A 26,264-nucleotide genomic window follows, 5' to 3' on the forward strand; every position below is an offset into this window, starting at 1 on the left:
TTAAGTGTCTTCTATTTTTTGACAGCTGCAAATCAATGACTGTGTTGTAATTGGAAAGGATGAATGTAACGCTAGCAAAAGAAAGTGTGATGGCATGGTGGATGGTAACTTTGTTGTCGATGTTTATCACTGTTGAAACGAAACTGTAGGTGAAGCATTGATCAATTAGGCAAAAAAATGTGTGTAACCATTTTCGGTTAGTGCGATGCTATGTTTGAAAACCGTGGAACGGCAAGAGAATAATGGATTAACGGAACGGTAGAAAACAACCAATGAAATTGCTTGAAAAGTCAAGAGAGGATTGGAAAGGGGCTGATTATTATTTGTCGAAAATAAGGTATGGTGAAAAGAGGAAAACAATACAATGAAATAATGGCCCCGGTGTATGATATGAATGCGTGAGGAGAAAATCTTGAAGTAAATATAGTGCTACTCCCTATATATTTTTGCGTTGTTCAGGAGAGTGAATTTTGCCAAAATTTATATTGGAAGATAAGATATTAAAAAGGAAGTGTAATATCTGGAAAACTTACACCAGATACAGAGTGCCTGTGTGAGCATATTGATTTTTTATGTGATGTTTGCATTTTCAAAGCCATACTTTCTTTTTTGTAGAGGAGAAAATATTTTATGTTAAAGATGAAAGCTTAAGAAGTAACTAGTATAATAACCTTTTATGTTTACATATATTTTTATTGAGAGTCAAGCTACTTCGAGCAATTTTCAACCAACTTAAATTTATATTAGATTAATCGAATATTTATTGAAATCAACAAAGCAATAATGTAAAATCAAACAAAGTTTAACAAATTCTATTTTTAAAAAAATTTCTTATAAAATAGAATCCATAAGAATGCATTTCTGTTTCTTCATAAACATAGCCATTTTAATCTTCTGTTAATATTTGATTAAAAAATAATGAATTTTTGAACTTTGAAAACTACTGAATAGAAAGTCATTTCTGGTTTTAAAATTTGTGTATTAAAAGATTGAAAGTTTTAGAAGATATACATTTATATTCAATAATTTTATAAATAGAAATGAAAACAGTATATCTAAATTAGTTAACAATAATTTAATGATCAGATGATACTGTAGTAAATTCACCTTTCAATTCCTATAAAAAAACAGAAATGGAACATAAAAAAAACAAAGCAAAATACTCCCACGTACAGCTAGTCCATCAATAAACTTGTTAAAACGTCTTTCCTTTGTTGCAATGCTAATCAGAGAATGAAAAGGTAGTAGAAGCATAGTTGGCAGCAAAATATTTGCTGATATTTGGGCAAATAAAAAGAAACCAAAAATATGGTTGAGCAATAAGTCATTTTGACACTTTTAGAGTTTATTCAACTTTCGATTGTTTGATACGACAGTATCAAGTTACAATATCAAACGTTCCTTTCATTTTAGAAACACATCAACCATACTATTTTACCCTTTTTGCATTCAATCTTAATTTAAAGAAGAAATTATTTACTAATAGAAAATAATGTGTCACGACTGCATAGAAGCTTCAAAATCACTTTAAAACAAAACAAGAGTTTGAGTAATAAACACATACCAATCATTTACTTTATTAGAAAGTGAGTTTGAATCCTTTAAGCCGATGAATAAAAATTTCTGGATTGAATTGAAATTTGAAGGCAAAGTAAAGTATTATGTTTGGTTCATTTGTGCAAAAGGAAACGGACATTTTCAAATGAATTTAAAAATCTTGTAAAAGACCAATTTGTTAAGACATTTTTGTTGCAATATTTTTTAGTAACTAATTTAAATTTCAAAAGAATGACATGGAAAACAGTAAGAATTGGATTCTACATCTACTTTCTACTGATGATAATGAAGTAGAATCAGCAGGATACACTTTTTCAAGCTCTCTTGAAACTATCTCTTTTAAGCCTGTTCAAATAAGCTTACAGTAACAAATCAAAACTTAGAGCAGGTAGAAGCTGAGTTAAACCTTAGGATTGCAACTACAACAGAAATATAAGAATCACAATCTAAACTCAAAAGGAGTAAATCCCCTATGCTTAAATGCACAAAAAACTTGATCATTATATAGTTTTATTGCTACTTGCAATTTAGTGGTGGAAGAAGACACAGGAGACCTTACCCCTGCTGAGTAAACTGGCTTCAAAACATTGAAGCGCACCACCATCTGTGGTGAGTGAGAGGCTCTTTAGTACAGGTGGTAATGTGTATGAACCTATGAGGAACAGGTTGTGTCCTGAGAATGGAGAAAATTATTCAATTTTAAATACTGAGGAGACTATGAGAGCAGAGGAAGCAGGCAGCAAGAATAGAAGTAAAGCAGCAGGTGCAGAACATCAGCTTATAGTTATTCACTTAAAGAATTACAATTTGTACTTAGTGGTTGGTTTGTAATTTCTTTTTCTTATCTTTTACTTATATTCATTTAAGAATTGGAAATTGTAGTTTCTATTTGCTAATTTTATTTAATAAAGGCAAAAACTCATAATAGTGGCCAGACACTTAACAAATGCTAAGTTAAATTAGCAGTTACTATGTTAATGCATTAAAGCCATCTGATGAGTCACTTGGTAGTGATGAAATGGTTTAAATTTAATAGGAAAGAGAAAAGTAATTAATCGACTGATTAATCAACAAAGTGATCGATCGTCTGCCGATTAATTGATACAACCCTTACATATATACATATATATATATATATATATATATATATATATATATACACACACACACACACACACTAATTATCTTTATAAGTAATCTAATGCAAGCTTGCGTGTTAAACTATTTTAATGATTTACACAAACTTACTTAGGTGAGAATGGGTGATTTTTTTTTTACGTTAATTAGATTAAAGTCAGTTGGGATGCAACCCTAATGAGAGTAAATTTTCTTCTAGTTGGTTAGCAATTAGTTTTCATTTAAGTAAACAACGTTGTTTTTCATGAGTGTTGTGAAAGGTGCTTTTAAGTGGCAAAAAAATTCAATTTTGTAAATATTAATTTCAGAATATTAATAGAATACCCTAACCCAGAACAAAATTTCCCATAACTTTTTTGCATCACTTTTATGTCCTTACAAAGATTAAACTAGAAATATAATAAGAAACCTTATGCCTAGAATCCTCATTCCAATTTGGATCAAAATCTGTTACAGGATTCTTATTCTAGCGAATGTCCTGAAATTCAGAAAATCTTGTTTAATTGATGTCTAATGAGAATGGATCAAATTCATGTAAATCTGAAATATTTTAATTTTCAAATGAGAGATTGTGCCTATATATCGTTTCCTAAAAAGACCCTTTAAAATACTAAAAAATGGGAAATTTCAGGAAATATTTATTAATGTTTAATACCTAATGCTACAATTTCATAAAAAATAAGAGGGAACTGAATTTTCAAAAAGGTTTTCCATTATATCTTAACAAAACTAAATTCAATTAAATATAGCCCACATTTGGATTTCTTAAGTTTAGCAACTTTATTCCAAAATTCATAACAATTAGTTTAGGAGTGAAACATGTGTATACAAGTATTCTATTGTTTACTACACCAGTTAATAAACATTTTTCTTTCACATAGCATTTTGACAAAATTTGGAATCTGTAAATTCCATCAACTCTTGTATTCTCACACTAACCCTAAACAAGTAGGAAAATTTATGGATGCACACTTTTTTCTAGCAATAGGTAAAATTACAGTAAAAATTTATAATCAGTGTTATGCTCAAATATGAATACTTAAATTAAAATTTTTTGTCATTTCACAAAAACAACAAAACCATACTTTTTTTATAAAAATACTATGAGTAAGTGTTATTGAAAGACAAAAAATAATTTCATCATCAAACGAAAATTATTTATAAAATTGACATTTTAATGAATTATAGTAAAAGTAAAAAAAAAAAAATCTGTTTTGCATGATAATTAGAAGATTATCAAAATCTGTGTTAAGTTTCTTCATCTGATGTCGTGGCTAAAAGATATATGTAATGATTTCTATCTTAAAATAGTTGCTGTAATAACTAAAGAAAACTAAATATTTAACATTTTTCAATGCATGGAAATGTAGACTGAGAAAAATCTATCTCTACAAATCAAATTCTATATGAAATTTCTGGAAGACACACCTTACTCAAAAAAACTAGAAATTACATCAGTCTTTAACAATTAGCAAAACCAATTATCTAATTAACATAATAATCATCTATTATTCTTATCTGAGAATGTATAGGTCTAAAGCAGAAATAAGTAAAAAGATTATTTAAAATGTAAGTACAAAACTGAGTTATTTCCCTTTCCATTGAATTAAATATGAAATTGTCAAATCTCTGTTCACTGATTGTACGAGCATCGATTAAGATAGAAAACGGTGTTCATTCTCTCAAGTTTGCCACTTTATGTTAATTTAGTTTAAAAATTAAATTATCTTTTTCTTATCACATGTTCACATTCTGTTTTTCTGCTTATGATTAAGAATGTAGTCTTGTTTTAGAATGAAACGAAAAGAAAAATCATGGTGAAATGGGTTCATCATTGGAAAATTGTTAGGAACCACTAACTCAAAAGCCAGAAAATATGATCGAAAAGATTTTTTTTTTTTTTAACTTTTTAATTTGCCTCACATTAGAGTAGCGTGAAACCAGTCACATATTTCAGAACAAGACCTTTCTTGCAAAACACAACTTTCGTCTTGATAACAGACATCTTTTTTAATGAACAGATATTCCAATCATACATTTATTTACATTTTAAGAGTCAACTGGAGATAAGAACAAACGATATAAATTAGAAACAAAATAATATATTCATAAACAACACTGTGTAGACTTAGCATGGGAGAACTTCTTTATAATATCAGGAATGTCAATCTTACACAAGAGTCACCATGCATTACTGTTAAATTGTCTTTTCTTCATTTTTGATTCTTATTAACTTTGAAAATCTTTATCCACACTAATTGATCACCATAAGCGATGTGTCAGACGATTTCAACATTATGAAAAAAAATATCCAAATTATGCATTTTGTCTATTAATAGAAAATAAAACTAAATACTGTTGATAATGAACCACTTTGCTGGAAAATTAAGAGTTGAAAAAAAAATCCACCTATGTTATAGTTTATTCTAACATTATCAGTCAACTTAGAGATATAGATTCAGCATGTGAAATGCTGAATAAAAATAGAACCAGCTTTAAATGTTTGTTTTTTTAAATAGAAATCGCTCAAGCCACTTGATATAAGGAACTAAAAAAAAAAGTACTTGCCCATGATAAGTGTTAGATGGAATAGACGGATACAGAAAACAGCAATTCTTCCCCCATTGTCAGAAACATCATTCCTAGAATATGAAGACTAAAAGGAGAAAATAAGGGAAATGAGAGTTATGTGGCTGCCAAAAGTAAACCCAAGACTCCATAGATCACTACTGGTTGTTGTTTCTACTCTCTTTAAATTATAGCATGAGGTCAAGATAGTAAGAAACCGTTGAGATATAAACGTCTGATCATATGTCATTCTGCAGACTTAGTTATGCTAATAAAAAAATAAAATGTAAAAATTATCAATTTATTAGATTAAGTATGCCGAAAGCATCAATCTAAACAGATAATAGTGGAGAATTATATTTAAATACTGAATAAACATCACTGAGTGTGGATGAATGAAGAATGCATTTGAAGAAAGAGATCAAATTAGCTGAAAGAACACAAATATCAACAAGTAATCAAACATCTCAACAAAAATAACCTTCTTAGTGACACTCAATATGGTTTCCGTTCTGCTAGATCTACAGCAGATGTCCTTACAGTTATATCGCATAGGATTAGCAAATCTCTCGACGGTGGCAATCTTTCTAGGGCAATTGCTCTTGACATATCTAAAGCCTTTGATAGGGTATGGCATAAAGGTTTACTTCATAAGATCGCTAGCTATGGTATAGCTGGAAAAGTCTTCTCAATTATTAAATCATTTCTTTCTGATAGGTTCATAAGAGTAGTAGTTGAGGGGCAAAAATCAGAAGCTCACAGTATTAATGCCGGTGTCCCTCAGGGATCCATCCTGGGCCCAACTCTTTTCCTGATCTACATTAATGATCTTCCAAATCATATCCTTACATCATTTGTAGACATTTATGCTGACGACACTACCATTTATGGTAGCACATCTAAGACAGTAAACGACCAAGTTCTCTCCAATTCTCTCTCCTCTGATCTTGAGCACGTAGTACAATGGGGAAAGGAGTGGCTGGTTACTTTTAATGCATCTAAAACCAAGCTTCTCTCTTTACATCATCAACATTCTAATTCACATTTGTCATCAATTGAAATGAATGGCTCTCGTCTTCAGGAGGCCTCAAGTTTTGACAAGCTTCTGGGCTTGACCATTACTCCTGATCTTAAATGGAACACGTATATCAAATCTGTTGCCAAGGCCGCTGGAAAAATGGTGGGATCTTTCTATCGATCCAGTAGATATCTCACTGCTGATGCTATTCTCTACCTATATAAGAGCCAGGTACGTCCAAGGATGGAATACTGTTGCCACATCTGGGCAGGAGCTGCTAGAAAGGACTTGTCCTGCCTTGATAGAGTTCAAAATAGACTTCGTAGCCTCGTAGGAGATGTCCTTTTCTCCTCCTTGCAACCTCTATCTCACAGAAGAGATGTTGCGAGTTTGTCTCTGATGTATCGTTATTTTCATGGAAAGTGTTCAACTGAGCTTCAATCTATGGTCCCCCCTCGCCAAACTTTCACAAGAAACACTCGTCTAGCTGTAAACACTATCAATAATTTCCCCCACTCTTTATCTATGCCTAAACCTAAATGTAGATTCCATGAACAAAGCTTCTTTCTTAGAACTGCACGCCTGTGGAATTGTCTTCCGTTTTCCTGCTTTCCGACTGACTACAATATGGTTGTGTTCAAGTCTAAAGTAAATAAGTTCTTGATGAGCCGTTCCATATAAGTTATTAAATTTACCAAATTTTCATTACTAATGATTACTATATTGACCAATTTCTACTGTACACTCTTTAACCCTTATCCTTGAGTGGCCTCTGGGCCTTGATAATGTGGTGACGCCTTTGTATAAAAAAAAAAAAAAAAAAAAAAGAGTGTGCAGAAAAATAATACACATATAATGTAAGTTGTTCAAATGAGGATCATGTGGCAACAAGGATCGTTATTGATACACTGCTCCATATATCATTATCTATAGCAGATATTTTATTTTAACAATATGGACTTGCCATGGGTTGGGTTGATGATATTCATTCATGAATAACTAACGATTATACAGTTTCAGTTTTCTTGGTTCCATGTTCCTCCATATTTTTGTTTTACTTTTGTTAAACTTTTATATGGTCAATTGGTGTTTATAGTTCATGTGCATTAAGGCTCCGCATGCAAAGATTTTCCTTAATATTTCAGCCATTTTCATAGGATATTGTCTCTTCTCAATTATGCCCCTTATTCCAATTTCTCCCATTCTATTTTTTGACATTTTTTTTATTCTTCCTAATGCTCCGACAATTATTGTTGCTGTATTGATTTTCTTCATCTTCCATATTCCTTTCAACTCTGTAACCAGTTTCATGTATTTGCTTTGCTTATTATTATTATCACTGAAATATTATTGGCAGGTGATGGTGGTCAATAACATTGACAACCTATGTGTTCCAAGTTCAAATCCAGTTTGTTCCACAAAAATCTCTTTCACTTAGGATAGTCGCAACCTTTTTGTGGTCCTTCTCGTAAATACCCAATGTCTTTCTAGAAAAAATTCTGGCTACAAAAATATCAGGGAAACCAATACCAACAACAGAATCTTTGGATTCATACGATATGATGATGATCGTTATTATTACTGTTGGTGACATCAAAAATGATTCCACGCTTTTTCATTAATTTCCACCCTATCTACAATCTTTATAATTAAAGTTTCTAATATGTTGTTGACAATGTCAGTGTTCTTTGTATGGTTATCTATACAATCACTGCTTTTCCATTACTCTGCACCATTGCTCCTACACAAAAGGAAAAGCTTCTCTTCTGAAACTGGATGCGTAAATGACCTCCTTATTGCATTCCTTTTATAACATGGAGTTGAAAATGTTACGCTATGTTCGATTATTTTCGACTACAATTAACAATTCCAAACTTTCACGCACACACACACACACACACTACCTGTTTCAGAATTCCTAAAATGGAATACTTTTGCACCATTATTATACACCTTTATGGAGGTTAAAATAAAGATATGATACTAAAACTTAGAGCTAGAATCCTTAATCTAATTGTCATCAAATGTCATTATATGATTTTGATTTTATAAAATGTAAAACATTTGAAGGATCTTAAAAACTTTTTATTTACATCCAATTTTTTTATTAGACATTACAATAGCATTACTATAACATTACAATAGCATTACTATAACATTACTATAACATTACAATAACATTACTATAACATTACAATAACATTACTATAACATTACTATAACATTACAATAACATTACTATAACAACATTTGGATAAGTACATACATCTTGTAATATAAGATTTACTGATTAAAAATTGCAAATTTCATTAGAATTGGATAATTCTATGATTGCTGTTGATTAAAACATGTAAGACATTGGCTCATTTATAAAGCTCTCTCCATCCTCACACACCAATCTATGGTGGGAGCAATCCCTAACGACAACACTGGTCTAATTGAAGGTTTTTTTTGTTTTGTTTCTTTAGGTGACATTAAATTACTACAAGTGTAAGTTAATGATTAATAAGAGAGAATAGACATATTTGCTAAAAAGAGAAAAAAAAAGTTTTTTTTTTTTTTAAAGCAAGTGAGAGAGAAATTGATAAAAGAGAAAAGAAAAAATCAATAAAGTAAGATGTGCTCCCAAGATAGTAACAGTATTAATAAAGCATTTATTTACATATAAAGATAATGCTGTGATTCAATTACTGTATTAACCATATACACTATGAAAAATAATGTGGATGGGGAATGTGTCACAAAAATAACCTGCACCCAAGTAACAAACAGAAAAAAATATTGATTCAAAAATGCTTTTACGAGGTTAAGCCTCATTCTGAAAAAACAAAAAAAAGAAAAAATAGAAAAAAAAGGAAAAACAAAAAGGAAAAAAGAAATAAAGGAAAAAAGAATAAAATAAAAAGAAATAAAAAAGAAATGAAAGAAAAAGTAATAAAAGAAAAAAGTAATAAAAAAAAGAGACAAAAATAGAAGAAAAAAAAAGGGGGGGGGGGTAATTCCAGCAAAAATTAACAAATCCTGACAATTTTTTTTAAATTAAAAAAAAAAAAGTGTGTCAATTATAAATTTTTGCTGGAGTCCTAAGATTTTTTTTTTTTTACTGTCAACTTACTTGCATGACATATTTTTAATAGCAATTTCTTACAAATTTCAAATTGTGTTAGTTTTTAACTGATTTTGTTCTCACTATAACACAACTAGTAAAACATTGGATTAATTGGAGACACTTATGTACCTATTTACTATGCCTCCCCACGGGACAGAGTTAGACACCAGGGTCGTTTTTTAACGTGGAGAAAAGGTACAAAAATAAAAATTGTCTCAGTCGTGAAGGATTTCTCCTCCACTGAAAGAGAACAAGAAATAGAAGTGCAGCATCTGAAGAACAGATACTACACTCTGATCTTGACCAAAAGGCCAGACACTTATGTAAACAGCTGAAAGGAGTGGATTTTTGCATATCACTACCTGATCCAACCACCACACCTTTCACACAAAGAAAAATATTTTCGATCAGAGTTGATATTTATTTCTTACAAAAAAGCTTAAGGATAATTTGAAAAACAAATTTAAAATTCTACAAACAGAATGGATTTCAAAAGTTTAAAGAGACAATACACTATATTTAGACATGGCAGTATTTTGAAGGTCCAGAAGGAATTGAAGAGTGCAAAAAAGAGAAACGATTGCAAAGATAGCATGAAGCATATATTCCTCAAATTACAGATTAATATGTCAGCTAAACAAAATCGTGAAAAGCAGGAGGTCTTTGCAACAGTTGATGCATGACAGATTGCATTCTACAGTAAAAACAAAAACAATGCTTGACGGTGATGACGTATGTTTTGAGATGATTTCTAATGGAGAAAACGTTCTTCTGAGATCAAGTCTTTTTGAAAATATGTACTTTATGTGACATCAGATAAAATGCCATGCTAAACTAGTTACACCTCAATTACAAACAATGGGTCCACCAAATCCTCCCCAAATGACAATGTAAGTTCAGTGCAAACAGGGTGTATATTTTTGTTGCAGAAATGTCAAAAGTACAGGAGACTTAATTTTATTTATTGCGGACAATTATCCTCATTTATTAGTTGCTTCACAACGTTTCGGCCAACTATTCCTCTGGCCTTCGTTAGGTGGTAACCGTGACAGATAGGAACTGTGACTCTCCTGACTGCATCCAAAGCAATTACTGCCTTCAGTAGTTATTGTCGTCTCACCACGTTTTGGCCAAGTAAGCCTCTGGCCGCTTTGGGTAGGATTGAAACCGCTATCTTCAGACAATTCTCACCTAGAACCGTAGAGATTCAACATCTCTATCAACTGCGCCACGAGCCCCGAAGGGCGATCAACGTTGAATTTTTTGGTCTTATAAATTCATGTTTATTATCTGATCTTCCATGGTTGGGTCCGTACCGCATGGCATATATATTATTTAATTGGAATTGATTTAGATGAGTATTATTTATTAATTTTATTTATTGCGGACTATTATCCTCATCTTTTATTAGTTGTTTCATGACGTTTCGGCCAAATATTCCTCTGACCTTCATCAGGTGGCGCAGTTGATAGAGACCTCCATTTAGCCCCAAAAGTCCCACGGGACATCAAACCCTGGTGAAAATGAATGGTGCAGTTTTAGGCTTTAACATATTTAAATTTGAGCTCTGCACCATGCAAAGCTGCTAAATAGACATACACAAAACATTTTTGACAAATATGGTAAAATAGTCCCAAAAATGGAGTGTTTTTATTACCCTAAAAGAGCCGCTGGGGCACACCCAAGGGTTATCGCAAAGTATAGACAAAAAAAAATTCAATAGAAATCAGTTAGTTACAACTTTTCAGAAAGTTTTATAAAAATCTAAGACATCATTTTTTTTTTTTATAAGCACAAAAGTGTCAATTTTAGCCATTTTAACCTGAAAGGTAACCCAAGAAGGGGGGGGGGACAGAAAATCCATTCTGTTACTTTTTTTTTACTAATATTATGTTTAATGTGTTTGCAAAATTTCAAAAAATTCCAAGGTGTATTTATTGAGAAAAGTGTGGACGGACAAATGGACATGGGTGAATTTACAGAGCCACCCTCCTTTTGTCGGAGAACCAATAATGAATGTTAATTTCAAAACTAAGAAAGATCATCTTTGCTGCAATATAATTAGATTGAGGATTTTTTTTATTTTATGTTTGTAAAATTTTTTTAGGGTGGATGGTATGGAGGAAATAGTATCTATACACAAACACTTGTAGGAAGGTATTATTTCATAGGAATAAAAGTATTTATAGTTATTTTTATAAATATTAGTTGTAAGAAGATCAGAGTTTAATTAGAGAAGTAAGCAAACATTTTATACAAAAATTGGTCTAAAGGTTAAAGAATTAAAGTATAAATTTAATTTAAATTATGGTAGAAATGTACAAATAAAAATGAAAATTGGAGAAGAGGAATAACTTTGGAATTGGAAAGTGAAATAATTATCAGTCAAATCACACATTAACTGAAATCTTTACACAATGTTCATAAGGTTTAGAGAATCAACATTTTAGTTAAGTTTTGTTTTTGGGGCGAGGTATTTATATTTTCCTGCTGGCATACTTTATTGTGCAAACAGAAGGAATTTATTTATTTTCCCACTCATTGTGTGAGGATTTCATTGAATATTGCCATTACGTTCGATTCTAATAGTACTTCTCTATTGAATTTTAGCTGAAAGAAAATATTCTTTAGTGACTATTCACTAGAATGAACCCTGGCTTTCATTAGCTACTATATATAGCTATTATAAATAAAATGCTTCATTTCCTTTTCATAGCTACCTGGCACATGCAAAAACCTCACACTACTATGGAAAAACTCTCAATAAAAATTATTAACACCATTGGATTCCATAAAATTATTAATCCAAGTGTTTGTATATGTTACTTGTTCTTATGTATAATATATTTCACCATTGGAAATGAATGTTGTGGTTTCAAAATCAATTTGAAACATGAACACAAATATATATATATACACACATGTGTGTAAGCTGAGAGAGTTCTGTTAAGGTACTAGATCAGTTTCACCAATAACCATAGGGAAGATATAGTTCCAGCCATGGACTAAATACCATGGTAGATTAGATTTGCATTTCAGTTGTGCAACTAGTTTAGAAGGAAAACTCAGAAATAACACCTACAATTTTCCTCTGCTTATCCGGCATATGTTGATTTACTAGAGGTGCAGTTGAAGATTACATAACCTTTATTTCACTAAAGACATTATACACAGGCAGTCTTACAGGCAATATCCTACAGGAGGCTAGTAATATACATAGATATATAAATATTAGCAGAAATATCTGATGTTGCCTGGAAATCAGAGTTATCCTTATATATAAAAAAAATGGGATCAAGTAGGGAATAAGTACCCTGGCCGGCTTTACTTAGAAAAGGAGAGATTTTGGGTGACACCGGTTAAACCTTCACCTTGGTATGTTAGCAGATTTTCACAGCCAAGAGCATGTGTTTTTTTATATATAATATTTACACAACTTTAATTAATCTTTGAATTAATATTTTCATTAAAAAAATAAATAATAATAACAATAATGAGTTATATTTTTTATTTGCGACCAAATTTAATTTTTTATAGAGAGTGCATTCATTTACAAAATTTTTTAAAACTATTTAAACCAAAATTTAGATATTTTTACCAAATCAAGACTTAAATTAAAAAGTTAATTTTTATAGGTGTTCAGGTCTGTTTTGAATGAATGTCACATCTAAAATTGTTGCCGGCAAGTAGTTGTTTACAAGTAAAAAAAATAACAAGTCAATCCACCTAGAATACCATTTTCACAAGGAAATTTTTTTTTTTAGATGGGTGAGGGGTATTTCTCGCTTGGAGCAGGGGGTCAAATCTGCCTTTTTTTTTTTTTTTTGCATTTATATATTTACAAAACTTTAATTTTCAAGTGGATTTTCATGACACAAAGTGTGCTTATTTATAAAACGTTTAAATTTTAAGGCAGATTTTCATGAATTGATATTTTCATCAAAAATAATAACTACTTATATTACTATTTGCGACCAAGATTAATATTTTTTTATGGAGAATGCATTTATTAACAATTTTTAAATTTTTTTTATAAAACTATTTAAACCAAAATTTGGATTGAGATTTTTACCAAATGAAAATTACAATTAAAACGTTGATTTTTATTTTGGCTTAAATAGTTTTATTAAAAGATTTTGTAAATAAATGCCCTCTCTATAAAAATCAATCTTGGTCATGAATAAATAACATAACTCATTGTTATTATTTTTTTATTTATTTATTTTATATAAAATATCAATCCAAAGATTAATTAAAGTTGTGTATAAAAAACGCATTCTTGGTTGCAAAAATCTGCTCTAATATGCCAAGGTGAAATGTATTCTGTGCCACAAAAATCAACTCGAAAATTTAAGTTTTGTAAATATATAAATGCAAAAAAAGGCAGATTTAACCCCCCCCTCTCAAAAAAGAGAAAACATTTTTCTTGTGCAGATGGTACTCTAGGCCAGATTGACCTTTTTTGGTAAAAATAATAATAATGTAAATAATATTTTTTATTTATTTTATTAATAAAAATATCAATCTAAACATAAATTAAAGTTGTGTAAATATGCACTCTTGGTTGCAAAAATCCGTTTGAACGTACCTAGGTGAAGGCTAAATCGATGTCACCCAAAATCTGTCCTTTTCTAAGTGAAGCCGGGCAGGGTACTTATTCCCTACTTGATCCAGAAAACGAAACAAAAACATGCCATATATAAAATAGTTAATTATTAAAAGTGTGAACATGTTTTATTCTACCATGTTTAAAATACAAACACTTACATTATTGGATTATATCATAAATTAAAAAAAAAAAAAAAAAAAAAAAAAAAATCAAGCACTAATGTTTAATCTTGTTTATTTATAAATAAAATTCTGTATTTGCTGTTTATGGGTTTCTAACATCAACATAGATCTCATGTCATCGTATAAAACAAAAAATAAAACTATTATAAAAGTATATATTTAAGAAAAGTTTGAATAAAGATTACTTTTGAATTGCATTTCCAGATAAACATAAATATTGTAAGAATTTTTAAATGTGCCGAAAGCAATGAAATAATAATAAAAATAATGATAATAAATAAAAAAGAATTCTTAAAATAATTTTATTTTGTTTGTATACTTACTAGTTGATGATCCATTCTTGTGCTGATTGAAATCCAATGTTTCCACGTTGCTGCTGTCCAATTTATTTTTCTGGATCGTAGTTAAGTGATTGTTGTAATCGATGAATATTGGAGATAAAATACAATACGGGTTTTCTGCAACATGTTTCTCAATCCACTTAAGAACACTTTCATTTAGTTTTTTCAAATTGCTATAAAATTGAGGGTCTTGGTTGTCAAAGTTTTTATCAGTGGTGGTTGCGGGGACAGTGGAGAGTGTGGGGGTGGTGGGTTTTGTGCCATTGCTGCTGCTGATCACAGCTGATGTGTATGAAGGCATCTCCGCTGACTTGGTGTCGGCACAGCTGACACTGCTCGTGGTGGTGCTGGTAGTGCCACTGCTACCAGCGCCAAACAGAAATGGCTTGTTCGGTGGGAGAGAGAATCCAACAGTTTTGCTATTACCACTCGGCGCAGCAGAACCAAAACCAGAGAATGAAGAAAACAAACCAGTTCCGGATGATACCTAAAAATATGGCAAAAAAAAAAAAAAAAAATTTAATTTCCAGTTGGAATTTCAAGTTTAATTTCTAACTACTTTAACTTATAAAAAATGTTTAATACTCAAAGGATCGGTTTTTTAATGTTTTATTTTCCAAAGGATTTATTACTGATATTATTATTATTGATGCGATCAGAATACTAGCGGATTCATTGAAAAAAAATATCAAACAAAACCATGGAAATGACAGAAGAGGATTATGGTATATAAAAAACAAAACACACAAATTTATTATTGGAATTGCAGGAAAACAAAAAAGGATTAAAAACTGTCATAAACAAATTAAAATATGATTTTTGTTTTAAATTATTCATTTTTGGGGGGGGGGGGAGGTTAAAAACATATTTGCATAAAAACAAACATTTTGTGCGTGTGTGTGTAAGAGCTGCAATCTTTTAAACTAGTTTAAATTTGTCTAGCTGAAGATATAAAGGGATTGCAAAATTAATTTAAACAATATTTTTACTACAAAAAATTCTTAGCTACTAGCTTAAATATAAAGGGTGATTTTTAGAGATGTCAAACTTTAAATTAAAATAAATTGCAGAAAAATATTTTTATTATACAAATATGTGGTTTATTACAAATATTAATTTTTGGCATTTATAATTTAAATACAATTTCAGGCATGCAGTGCATATGTATATGCTGTAATCTAGAGGTCCAATTTTAATAAACTCTAAGCATTAAACTAGGCTGTATTTCAGCAATAACCTCTTGAATATTTTCTTCTAAGTAGTCTATTGTGTCTGGTTTATCAGTGTAAACCTGGAACTTTACATATCCCCAAATACAATCTGAAAAAAAAAAAAAAAAAAAAAAAAAATCTAATGGGGTTAAATTTCACAAATAGTGGCCAGTTGACAGGTCCATTTCGTGAAATTATTTGCTCATCAAATGTTTCTACTCAAATTGATCATATCAAATGGTGCTCAGGTGTCAGCCTCTTCAGGATGAATTACCAAACCAAGATAAACTCGAAATGACCTATTGTTGTAAAATCTGCCATTAAAGAAAATAGAGTTGTCAATTTGCCATCTCTAAAACCAAAAACAAATCACCTTTCATATATATATATATATATATATATATATATATATATATATAATGCTTCTTTAGACTATATATATAGTTTGTAGATTTGCATGGCTAGGTTTGCTCCATTTTATCTATTTGTCTCACTGGTACCAAAGATACTTTTATTTTGTGCATTTTTATTCCTATATAAACTAATTAACATATCACAGAATAGATCTTAAAATAACATTATAGTTTATATATATATATATATATATATATATATATATATATATATATATTATTGTATTTTTTTTTATTTATATATTAGTATAAATAGTAACTCGATTATGTCTATATTTTGTTATTAGAGAAGTGGTATTTTCTACTAGACAGCCATGTATATAACAGCTGTCCTGTTTTAAATCTCCAAAACAGCTACAGGGAAAACAGCCGATGATCCCCATTTTCTATTTAACATGATTTTTTTTTCCACAGTTGAACTCTCTTTTGTAATTGTGGATTTTCTAGCAGAAAATCAGCTTATGCAAGTGCTAAGTTGACGATATGTTTAATTTACATTTTTTTTTTTTTTCAAGAATTTAAACTGCAATAAAAATTTTATTTTAAATTTTATTTTAGCATCTTTTTGTAAAATGCTCAAAGCCTCTTTAGAATATATATATATATATATATATATATATATATATATATATATACAAGCTGAGTTAATCAACATTTGTTACCTAAAGGCATTTTACTTATATATTTTAATTACACAAAATTCACGAATATTTCTCAGTTTTGGGATTGAATTATGTTTCCATTTTATTTTAATTAAATGCTGTAATTTGACCCCCCCCCCAAAAAAAAAACTCATCAAATGAGCCATATCTTACTAAAGGTTTTATCCATCACCTTCACCCTCTTTCAATGCGTGTGTGACCCCCCCTTCTTATTCTATATGTCATCTATTACTTTCACTTCAGTTACTCTCTTGCATTCTGTTTAGTAACAGTTAAAGGTAATAATGAAAAGAATAAAAAGATTGAAATAGTTCATTATAAACAAAAAGAAATACCATAATGGAAAGTAATACTATTTATTATGTACATAGGAAGGTGGAAAAAAGCTAATTTTTAGTTTTGTCTTTCGAAAAATCATTTCCTGATTTAATATAACCCAAGCTCAATGTGTAACCTAAATTCATTCCTGCATAAAAGTGAGACTTAGTAAATCTCTAAAATTATGTGTATGTCTGTGTTTCTCTTCTCTACATAACTTGCATTTCTTTTGGTTGGTATGTTTTGTTTTACGGCATATCAACCCTTTTCAGGTTATTTAATGCCGAATCCAAAGATTTTGAAGAAAAATTTTTTAATAGAATATATTTATTGTTTTCAAGCCAGTTTCTATTTAACCCATAGTTGGGACCCTAACAGGTACTACCACTCTGGGTCAGAGTGGACCTGGGAGCAATGGCAATTAAAGGGTGGCTCCACACTCCCCAGAGCCCGCAAGCTGGGGCCTCACCACTGGATATAATTTAAGGTCATATCCAGCTTCTGCATTTCTTTTCATTTACTATTAACGATTATATATTATAACAAAAGCTGCAATAATATGAAGTGCTAAAACTGACTCTAAATGAAATAGCTTAATTAAATCCACCACAATGCATATCCCCCCCTTTTTAGAAAGAAATCAGCTATTCTAATCTTTCATAAATAGTTGAGAAAAAAAAAAGAAAAGATAAAAAAATTCTATTTAATTTGAAAGCATTTAAACTGTTTAATAGAAAATCATGTCTAGTTTTAAAATTCTTAGCAGATTCCTAGATATTAATAATTTTGGAAGATAATTAGATTCAATGTAAACGAAATTAAAATAACATCATCTAAAGAAAAAGTAGTTTTAGTTTGATAAAAATGTTGTTCAATTAATAGTTTAACGACCAAACCATAACAATTAAATTTAACACATTAATTTATCCTATATAAAAAAAATAAAAACTGCTGGGCAACAATGTTGGGTACAATTAGTAGATACCAAATGCCACATTTCTGATGATCGATGAAAATTGCGAAGCTGCAGTAAAGTGTTAAAGCTAAGGGAATATTTTATGTGTATATTTGTATGTAAAGAATTCACTCCTAAACTAGTTAATCAATTATCAAAAATTTTGAAACATAGGTGTTAGGCTTAAAGAGTCGTAACATGTACTATATTGTTGTTTTTAGTTTTATGCAAAAGGGTAAAAAGAAGGTGGGTGCCCTTTGTAACATTCAGATATTTTTATTTTTACGAAATTTTAACATTTTAGGCATGAATTAATATATGCTCGTACATATGTAATTTAGCACTAGTCATTTCTCCAATATCAAAATAATATATGAGAGAGTGGAAGAAAAAGAAATTGTTGAATCGATTTTTTTAATGCTATGATAGCTCATTTCAATGTTTTGTCATAAACTGTAAAAAAAAAAAAAAAAAAAAAAAAAAAAAAGAAAAAAAAAAACATTAAATACAAATGCAAGACTTGCCCTAAGATAAAATTAAAATCATTTCCTAAATAGCCATCAACTTCTGACTGAGATATTTGTTATGCTCGAATATATTGTTGACTTAGTTGCTCAATATTTTACGAACATTAATAATGTTCAGCATTATGTAAACACAACATACATAGCAAACAAATTATACATGCGATGCATACACACATACTTACTCTCTCATATATATATATATATATATTGCATATACATTACAAAATATCTGATATTTCTCTAAAACCTCTGTCGTTGGAGGGGGAGACTAAAACTTGCTATGTTTTCAAATGATCTGAAATAACAGCAAGGGGAGTCTTGATTCCAAATATTTCTCATATGTTATATTTCCCCTCTTTTGGAAATGGCGTACGATTATGAATATCTCCAGTATCAAATAATCTTTATACACTGTAAAATTTACTTTATGTATGAAAACCAAAGAGGTGAGATATAACATGTGATAAATATTTGGAATCAAATCTGCCCTTGCTGTTATTTTTGATCATTTGAAACCATAGCAGCAAGTTTTAGCCCCCTCCCCCCATCAAGGCCAGAGCTTTTGGGGGAAATATCAGATATTTTGTAATTAATATGCAAAACTAGGAAAACAAATGACTATAACAAATATTTTACAATTGTAAAAAAGTGCCAAAAATAGGCTCTGGATTATGGATGATCCTCTTAATTTGTGACCGTAAGGGCAAATGTCACATAGCCTACTACACAATTCAGGTAATTAGCTTTCCAACGAGCCTTCATTTGCTAAATTCTGATCAATAGTCGCTGAGATTTAAAACTTATAAAATTGCCAAAAAAGGTGGTATATACACACACACACACATATATATATATGAGCAAACAGTTAATAAAATATGTTAAAAAACACTTTGAAATGAGTTAAAAACATATTTAATCTGAAAAGGAAACACTAGATAAATGGATAGTCCTTAATCCGTGGAGTTTCGAAGAGATACTTTCCTTCTCATCAGAGGGTAGGAATTAGCAAAATGCGGGATCGGATTTTGCTGCAGAAGTATTTGCTGAAACAACAAGTAAGTCAAAGATCTTACTTGAAAACAAAAAAAGTGAAGCAGAGGGAATATGGTAAAGAAAAAGGTGATTACACACGAATGGATAGTCTGGTGGAAGATAAAAAATCCAATGACGGTAAAATCCATATGTAAAACTTCAAGAAAGTTAAAAGAATTTCCATTTGTACAAGTAAAATCCAAGGAAATCCCGTAATTGGAAGAAGATGGTCCATAATAATCCAAAGGCAGAAATCCATGGAATAATTCACAAAAAATGTGTACAAGGAAAAAAAGAAAAGATTGCAATAATATTAATAAAAGAAAAATAAGATGTGCTTTTCACTCTACTTCCGAGACATAAATATAAATAAGAAAGATCTGGGAAGAGAAAGAAGAAAAAAAATATATATACATATATATATATACATATACATATATATATATATATATATATATATATATATATATATTCTGGTAGCCAAACTGAATATTGAAATGTTCATATACTTAGTTCTTTGCGACAAAACTACATGAAAATTTGCAGGTTTTTTGAAGATTATAATACTTATTCTATGGCAATTGGTAAAAAAGAACCTATATTTTCAAACCAATAAAATATGCCTAGATTTGTATATATAGTGTCCTGCAGGCCAGCTTCAGTTGCTTCATATATATATATATATATATATATATATATATATATATATATATATATATATATATTATATATATATACATACATACACACACACACACACACAGACAGACTATAATGTTCCTCATCTTGAGTTGAGCATATTGAGAAGTGATACACGAATTACTATTAGCATATAAAGCGATGCTCTTTGTGTAAACAAATCGAGCTTAGGTATTTCGGACGATGTCAAAACAGTGTTAATTCACTACTTGCACAGCAGCCGCCGATTATTGTAATGGTTAGGAGCCTTGACTGTCGTACAGGTGGTCGGGTTTCGATCCTGGCTTGAGGTAGTTGCCTATCTAACCGCACTGATGAGCTGTGAAACAGTACTGTATGTGGATGACTATATATATATAATATATATAATATAATATATACACACACACACACACACACACACACACACACACACACACACACACTTTTATTACATATATATTTTTTGTTTCAGTACTTACTCCAAATATATATATATTTTTTTTACAAAGGGGTCCCCCACTTATCAAGGCCCGGAGGCTACTCGAGGATAAGGGTTAATGGGTATACATTAGTTATGGGATTATAGTGTAGTAATCATAAGTAGTGGAATAATTTGTAAATTTGATTACTTAGGGAAACGGTTCATTACGTTGGATTTGAAGACAACCAAATTGTAGTCAGCTGGAAAGCAGGCAAACGGAAGAGAGTTCCACAGGTGCGCAGCTCCAAGAAAGAAGGCCTGTTCTCAGTATATGAATTGAAAAATGTTTATAGCAAATAAGCTACACAGAAACGTTTGTTTCATTCACAAATAGACTTGTTAAACTAAATGAATTTAGCCTGAAAAATTCTTTTGCAAATACAGCACAAACATTTTTTTTATGTAACCCACTTCTTACTCCATTCCACACACACACACACACACACACACACACACGTAAATGTATATTTTTATATGATAGTGTCCGTGTGCAAGAAAAAAAAATATAACAGCATGGCTATAATCTAAAGAAAATTTAACCAAAGCCTAACTACAAATGTTTTACCACACGAAAAGCAAATAAAAATGGATTTCAAAACTTATTTTTCAATTGGAAAACAATTTTTTTTAATATTCATGAAAACCCACAGTTGTTAATGATACTGAAAAGTTATAAACATTCTTCATACAAACTATTTCCCTTGTTTTACTCATAGCTGCAAAAGTATGTTTATACCTCCCTTCATCTAATGGTATGACAGTGTAAATTGATGCAATAGATCTAATTCCATAGTTTGTGTCAGCATCTATTACCCCCCCCCCTCCCCAAGCTATTGTTTGATTAAAAGTTGTTTAGTAAATAAAATTTGATTACAAATAATTTGTTCAATAACAGAAATAAATATATTTTGGATTTGACAAAAAATTGAAATCCCAATCTTAATAAAATGACTTCATCATACCAGATCTGTGGGTGTTCAGTTGTATTTGTACAGAGAGGAAAGAATGAAGTCATTTCCTGCAAAATATAAATGCTTAAAAAAGTATCTAGACAGAAATGAGCAATGAATGAATCACTCATTTTCTATTCAATTTGTTGCTCAACAGAACACAATTATTAGAAATAGTTTTTTTTAAATCAGTTTCAGTCTAATGTTCAAACATCCTCAGGCAACATGAATTGGAGTAAATATATAGAAGATAGTGCTACGTTTTATTTACTTGTAGCTCAAATGAATGAGAAATCTCTACCTTTAAACGATACTATAATTGCATAGTAAACATTGGATGAAAAAAATTAAAATGAGGTATGCCAACATCCAATGAGGGGGTGAGGGGTTATTTTTTTATTTTAAATTAATGGACTTCTTTAGATTTACAAATCTAAAATTAATCAAAGGAATTTTGAAGTTACATGAAAAATACAAAGAAAAATTATACAGGGTTAATTACATGTATTATAATCTAGAATTTAAATGAAGGTTGTCTTAAGGTTAATTAAACAGAGTTAATTTAAATCCTTTTCACAGTAAATTTTTAGGCAAGATTAATACTTTTCATTGGTGAGAAAGTTCTAATTTGAATTTGAGGAACTTGTCCTGAAAATGTTTGTATTTTCCAGTACAAATAAGTTGAATCAAGTTTCACCGGCATAAAAGGGTTAGTCTTGAAAAATTTACAATATTCAAATAATTTCCTTAATAATCACTTGTATTTTTTAAAATCTCTGTACGTTCAGTTAATTATAAAACAAACAAACAAAAAAAAAAACTGAAGTTAAATTAAAAAAAGAAAAAGAAAAAACTCTTTTAGTCCAGACAAAAAAGAAATTTATAGGTGCGTGTGTTGGGGGAAGGGGGGGTCTGTTATGCCAAGTTCAAATTCCATGATGGTAAATTATGCATCAATACTGTTTTGAAATGTTATGGAATTGACAACTCAAATGCTAGATTAAAAACTCTGAGTTTTGAATTCTTAAAAGGTTTGACTCCTACCTAAGAAATCTTATTCCATTATTAATAAATAAATGTATGCAGACTAGATATATATTTAGAGTATTTGGTTTTAAAGTCTTTAAATGAAAAATGACAAGAAAATTTTGATTTTTTACATCAAATAATTTTCTTTGTTTAAGTTGGACGTTTTTTACTGAATTAATTTATTTCAACTCAAGAGATGACCGCACTGACAGGAAAACATTCACATCTTTAACTACTCTGATATAACGAATGGTTGAAGTGTAGCTATTAACTAACTCCAAAACGGTTGATATGCAATAAAGTAGACAAAACAACAAAGAATATATATGAGAATATTACATGGACTTTAGAAAATGTAAAACAAAAAATGTCTCAACAGAAAAAAAAAAATAAACAAATAACTGTTACCAAAGGCAATAAATTTACTTTTCTACCTATGTGCCTATTTTTTTTTTGTGTTTTAAAGTATTCTAAAGTGTTTTCATGGCATTTTAATAAGTTGTTCAAATCCAATCGCCTTACAAACCAATTTTTAAAGATTGAATAAAGATATTCCTGATGTTTATTTTTCGTTTAGTAAAGTAAATGTTTTTTTAAAACAGTTAGTAAACAAATAACTGTCCCAAACACCCTAAAATTTACTTTTCTAACTAATTGAAAGGAAAAAAGATAAAAACCATCAGACTTCATAAAATATCAGTGAATGACTGTCAGACATCTTTGTTTTTCAGTCTAACATAATATATTTGACCAAACTTAATTGAAATTTAAAAAGTAAATGCCTAAAAATACTTTAACATTTTTTTGTGTATTTTTTTTTTTCATTAGTTATTCTTGGGAATCACCAAAACATCAATTTGTCAAATAAAAGAATTATAAGTTTGTATGGTTATTTTGTGTTTTGTGACTTTATTAGACAGAGAAAAAAAAACTTGACGATTTTTCTGCAATTTAAAACCCTGCAAGGATGGGGGGGGGGGCTTTTACTTTATTCTTTTTATGGCAAATGTACTAGTTATCGTCAAAAACAAAAACAAATTCAGTTTTAAAAATAAAGTATATACTTAAGTAAAGAAAAAGTGTTCTGTTTAAGCTAAAGTGTTTTAATATAAATGTAGTTTGGATAAAGGAAAAGAATAAAACTTGCATTTATTCATTTATAACAGAGAAAAAATTATTTAGTTTTTAAAAAATATCAACCTATTCTTTTGCAATTTAAAAAATATCAACCTATTCTTTTGCAATTTAAAAAATATCAACCTATTCTTTTGTAATTTAAAAAATATCAACCTATTCTTTTGTAATTTAAAAAATATCAACCTATTCTTTTGTAATTTAAAAAATATCAACCTATTCTTTTGTAATTTAAAAAATATCAACCTATTCTTTTGCAATTTAAAAAATATCAACCTATTCTTTTGTAATTTAAAAAAATATCAACCTATTCTTTTGTAATTTAAAAAATATCAACCTATTCGTTTGCAATTTAAAAAATATCAACCTATTCTTTTGTAATTTAAAAAATATCAACCTATTCTTTTGTAATTTAAAAAATATCAACCTATTCTTTTGTAATTTAAAAAATATCAACCTATTCTTTTGCAATTTAAAAAATATCAACCTATTCTTTTGTAATTTAAAAAAATATCAACCTATTCTTTTGTAATTTAAAAAATATCAACCTATTCTTTTGTAATTTAAAAAATATGAACCTATTCTTTTGCAATTTAAAAAATATGAACCTATTCTTTTGTAATTTAAAAAATATCAACCTATTCTTTTGCAATTTAAAAAATATGAACTTATTCTTTTGCAATTTAAAAAATATGAACCTATTCTTTTGTAATTTAAAAAATATCAACCTATTCTTTTGTAATTTAAAAAATATGAACCTATTCTTTTGCAATTTAAAAAATATGAACCTATTCTTTTGCAATTTAAAAAATACGAACCTATTCTTTTGTAATTTAAAAAATACGAACCTATTCTTTTGTAATTTAAAAAATACGAACCTATTCTTTTGTAATTTAAAAAATACGAACCTATTCTTTTGTAATTTAAAAAATACGAACCTATTCTTTTGTAATTTAAAAAATACGAACCTATTCTTTTGTAATTTAAAAAATACGAACCTATTCTTTTGTAATTTAAAAAATATCAACCTATTCTTTTGTAATTTAAAAAATATCAACCTATTCTTTTGTAATTTAAAAAATATCAACCTATTCTTTTGCAATTTAAAAAATACGAACCTATTCTTTTGCAATTTAAAAAATACGAACCTATTCTTTTGCAATTTAAAAAATACGAACCTATTCTTTTGCAATTTAAAAAATACGAACCTATTCTTTTGTAATTTAAAAAATACGAACCTATTCTTTTGTAATTTAAAAAATACGAACCTATTCTTTTGTAATTTAAAAAATAGCAACCTATTCTTTTGTAATTTAAAAAATATCAACCTATTCTTTTGTAATTTAAAAAATATCAACCTATTCTTTTGCAATTTAAAAAATATCAACCTATTCTTTTGTAATTTAAAAAATATCAACCTATTCTTTTGTAATTTAAAAAATATCAACCTATTCTTTTGTAATTTAAAAAATATGAACCTATTCTTTTGTAATTTAAAAAATACGAACCTATTCTTTTGTAATTTTTAAAATATCAACCTATTCTTTTGTAATTTAAAAAATACGAACCTATTCTTTTGTAATTTAAAAAATACGAACCTATCATTTTGTAATTTAAAAAATACGAACCTATTCTTTTGTAATTTAAAAAATATGAATCTATTTTTTTTGTAATTTAAAAAATATGAACCTATTCTTTTGTAATTTAAAAAATATGTACCTATTCTTTTGTAATTTAAAAAATATGAACCTATTCTTTTGTAATTTAAAAAATATGATCCTATTCTTTTGTAATTTAAAAAAAGCTGGGAGGAGGTGATGATGCTTTTTCTTCTTTTTATTGCAAATACAATCATATTCATGATAGGAAATTTAGTTTTAAATATAAAGTGTATATTGAGTAATCAAAAGAAAAGATTTTCGAAGTCTATTTTTAGAAGTAAATTATTCTAAGGTAATCAATGTTGTTAATTTGTGTAAACATATGTGACCGGAAGCGATCTGAATTTCAAAATAATTTTGAATGTTAAACGTTCTTCATTAAATTTTTGTAATTAATATTACTACTATTATTAATATGAACAGAACTACTGTATATACATAAAAAAAAATGGAGAACAAAAATAGAAATGAACTATGCATTTATTAGAATGTTTATAAAGTCATTATGCAAATGGAGCATCTGGATGAGTGTGTTTTGGCAGTGTTCTGCTGTGTACATCTATATATATTTGAAAATATTTTATAATTGAATTATAAAGCATAAGGTATTTATTTTGATATAAATATAGTTGGGATAAATGAAAAAAAATCCTTTCGTATTTATTCATTTAGATATATATGAGATAAAG

General features: G+C 29.0%; 1 protein-coding gene and 1 long non-coding RNA gene across 4 annotated transcripts in view; one reads left to right on the forward strand and one right to left on the reverse strand.

Moving 5' to 3' along the window:
* The window catches only part of LOC145293162 (nuclear pore complex protein Nup50-like), a 720,593-nt gene that overhangs the window by 133,545 nt on the left and 560,784 nt on the right, over positions 1-26,264 (reverse strand). For both annotated transcript variants that reach the window (XM_080139613.1, XM_080139614.1), the window contains one exon: positions 14,504-15,008. In XM_080139613.1, coding sequence (XP_079995739.1) covers positions 14,504-15,008 — 505 coding nt within the window. The remainder of the gene's footprint in view (positions 1-14,503; positions 15,009-26,264) is intronic.
* LOC145293163 (uncharacterized) overlaps positions 15,007-26,264 on the forward strand; it is a 198,830-nt gene continuing 187,572 nt past the window's right edge. For both annotated transcript variants that reach the window (XR_013869676.1, XR_013869677.1), the window contains exon 1: positions 15,007-15,246. This is a non-coding gene — a long non-coding RNA (uncharacterized LOC145293163). The remainder of the gene's footprint in view (positions 15,247-26,264) is intronic.

Source organism: Euprymna scolopes, chromosome 14, assembly GCF_053919585.1.
Source record: "Euprymna scolopes isolate OS-2025 chromosome 14, ASM5391958v1, whole genome shotgun sequence".
NCBI classification, from domain to species: Eukaryota; Metazoa; Mollusca; class Cephalopoda; order Sepiida; family Sepiolidae; genus Euprymna; species Euprymna scolopes.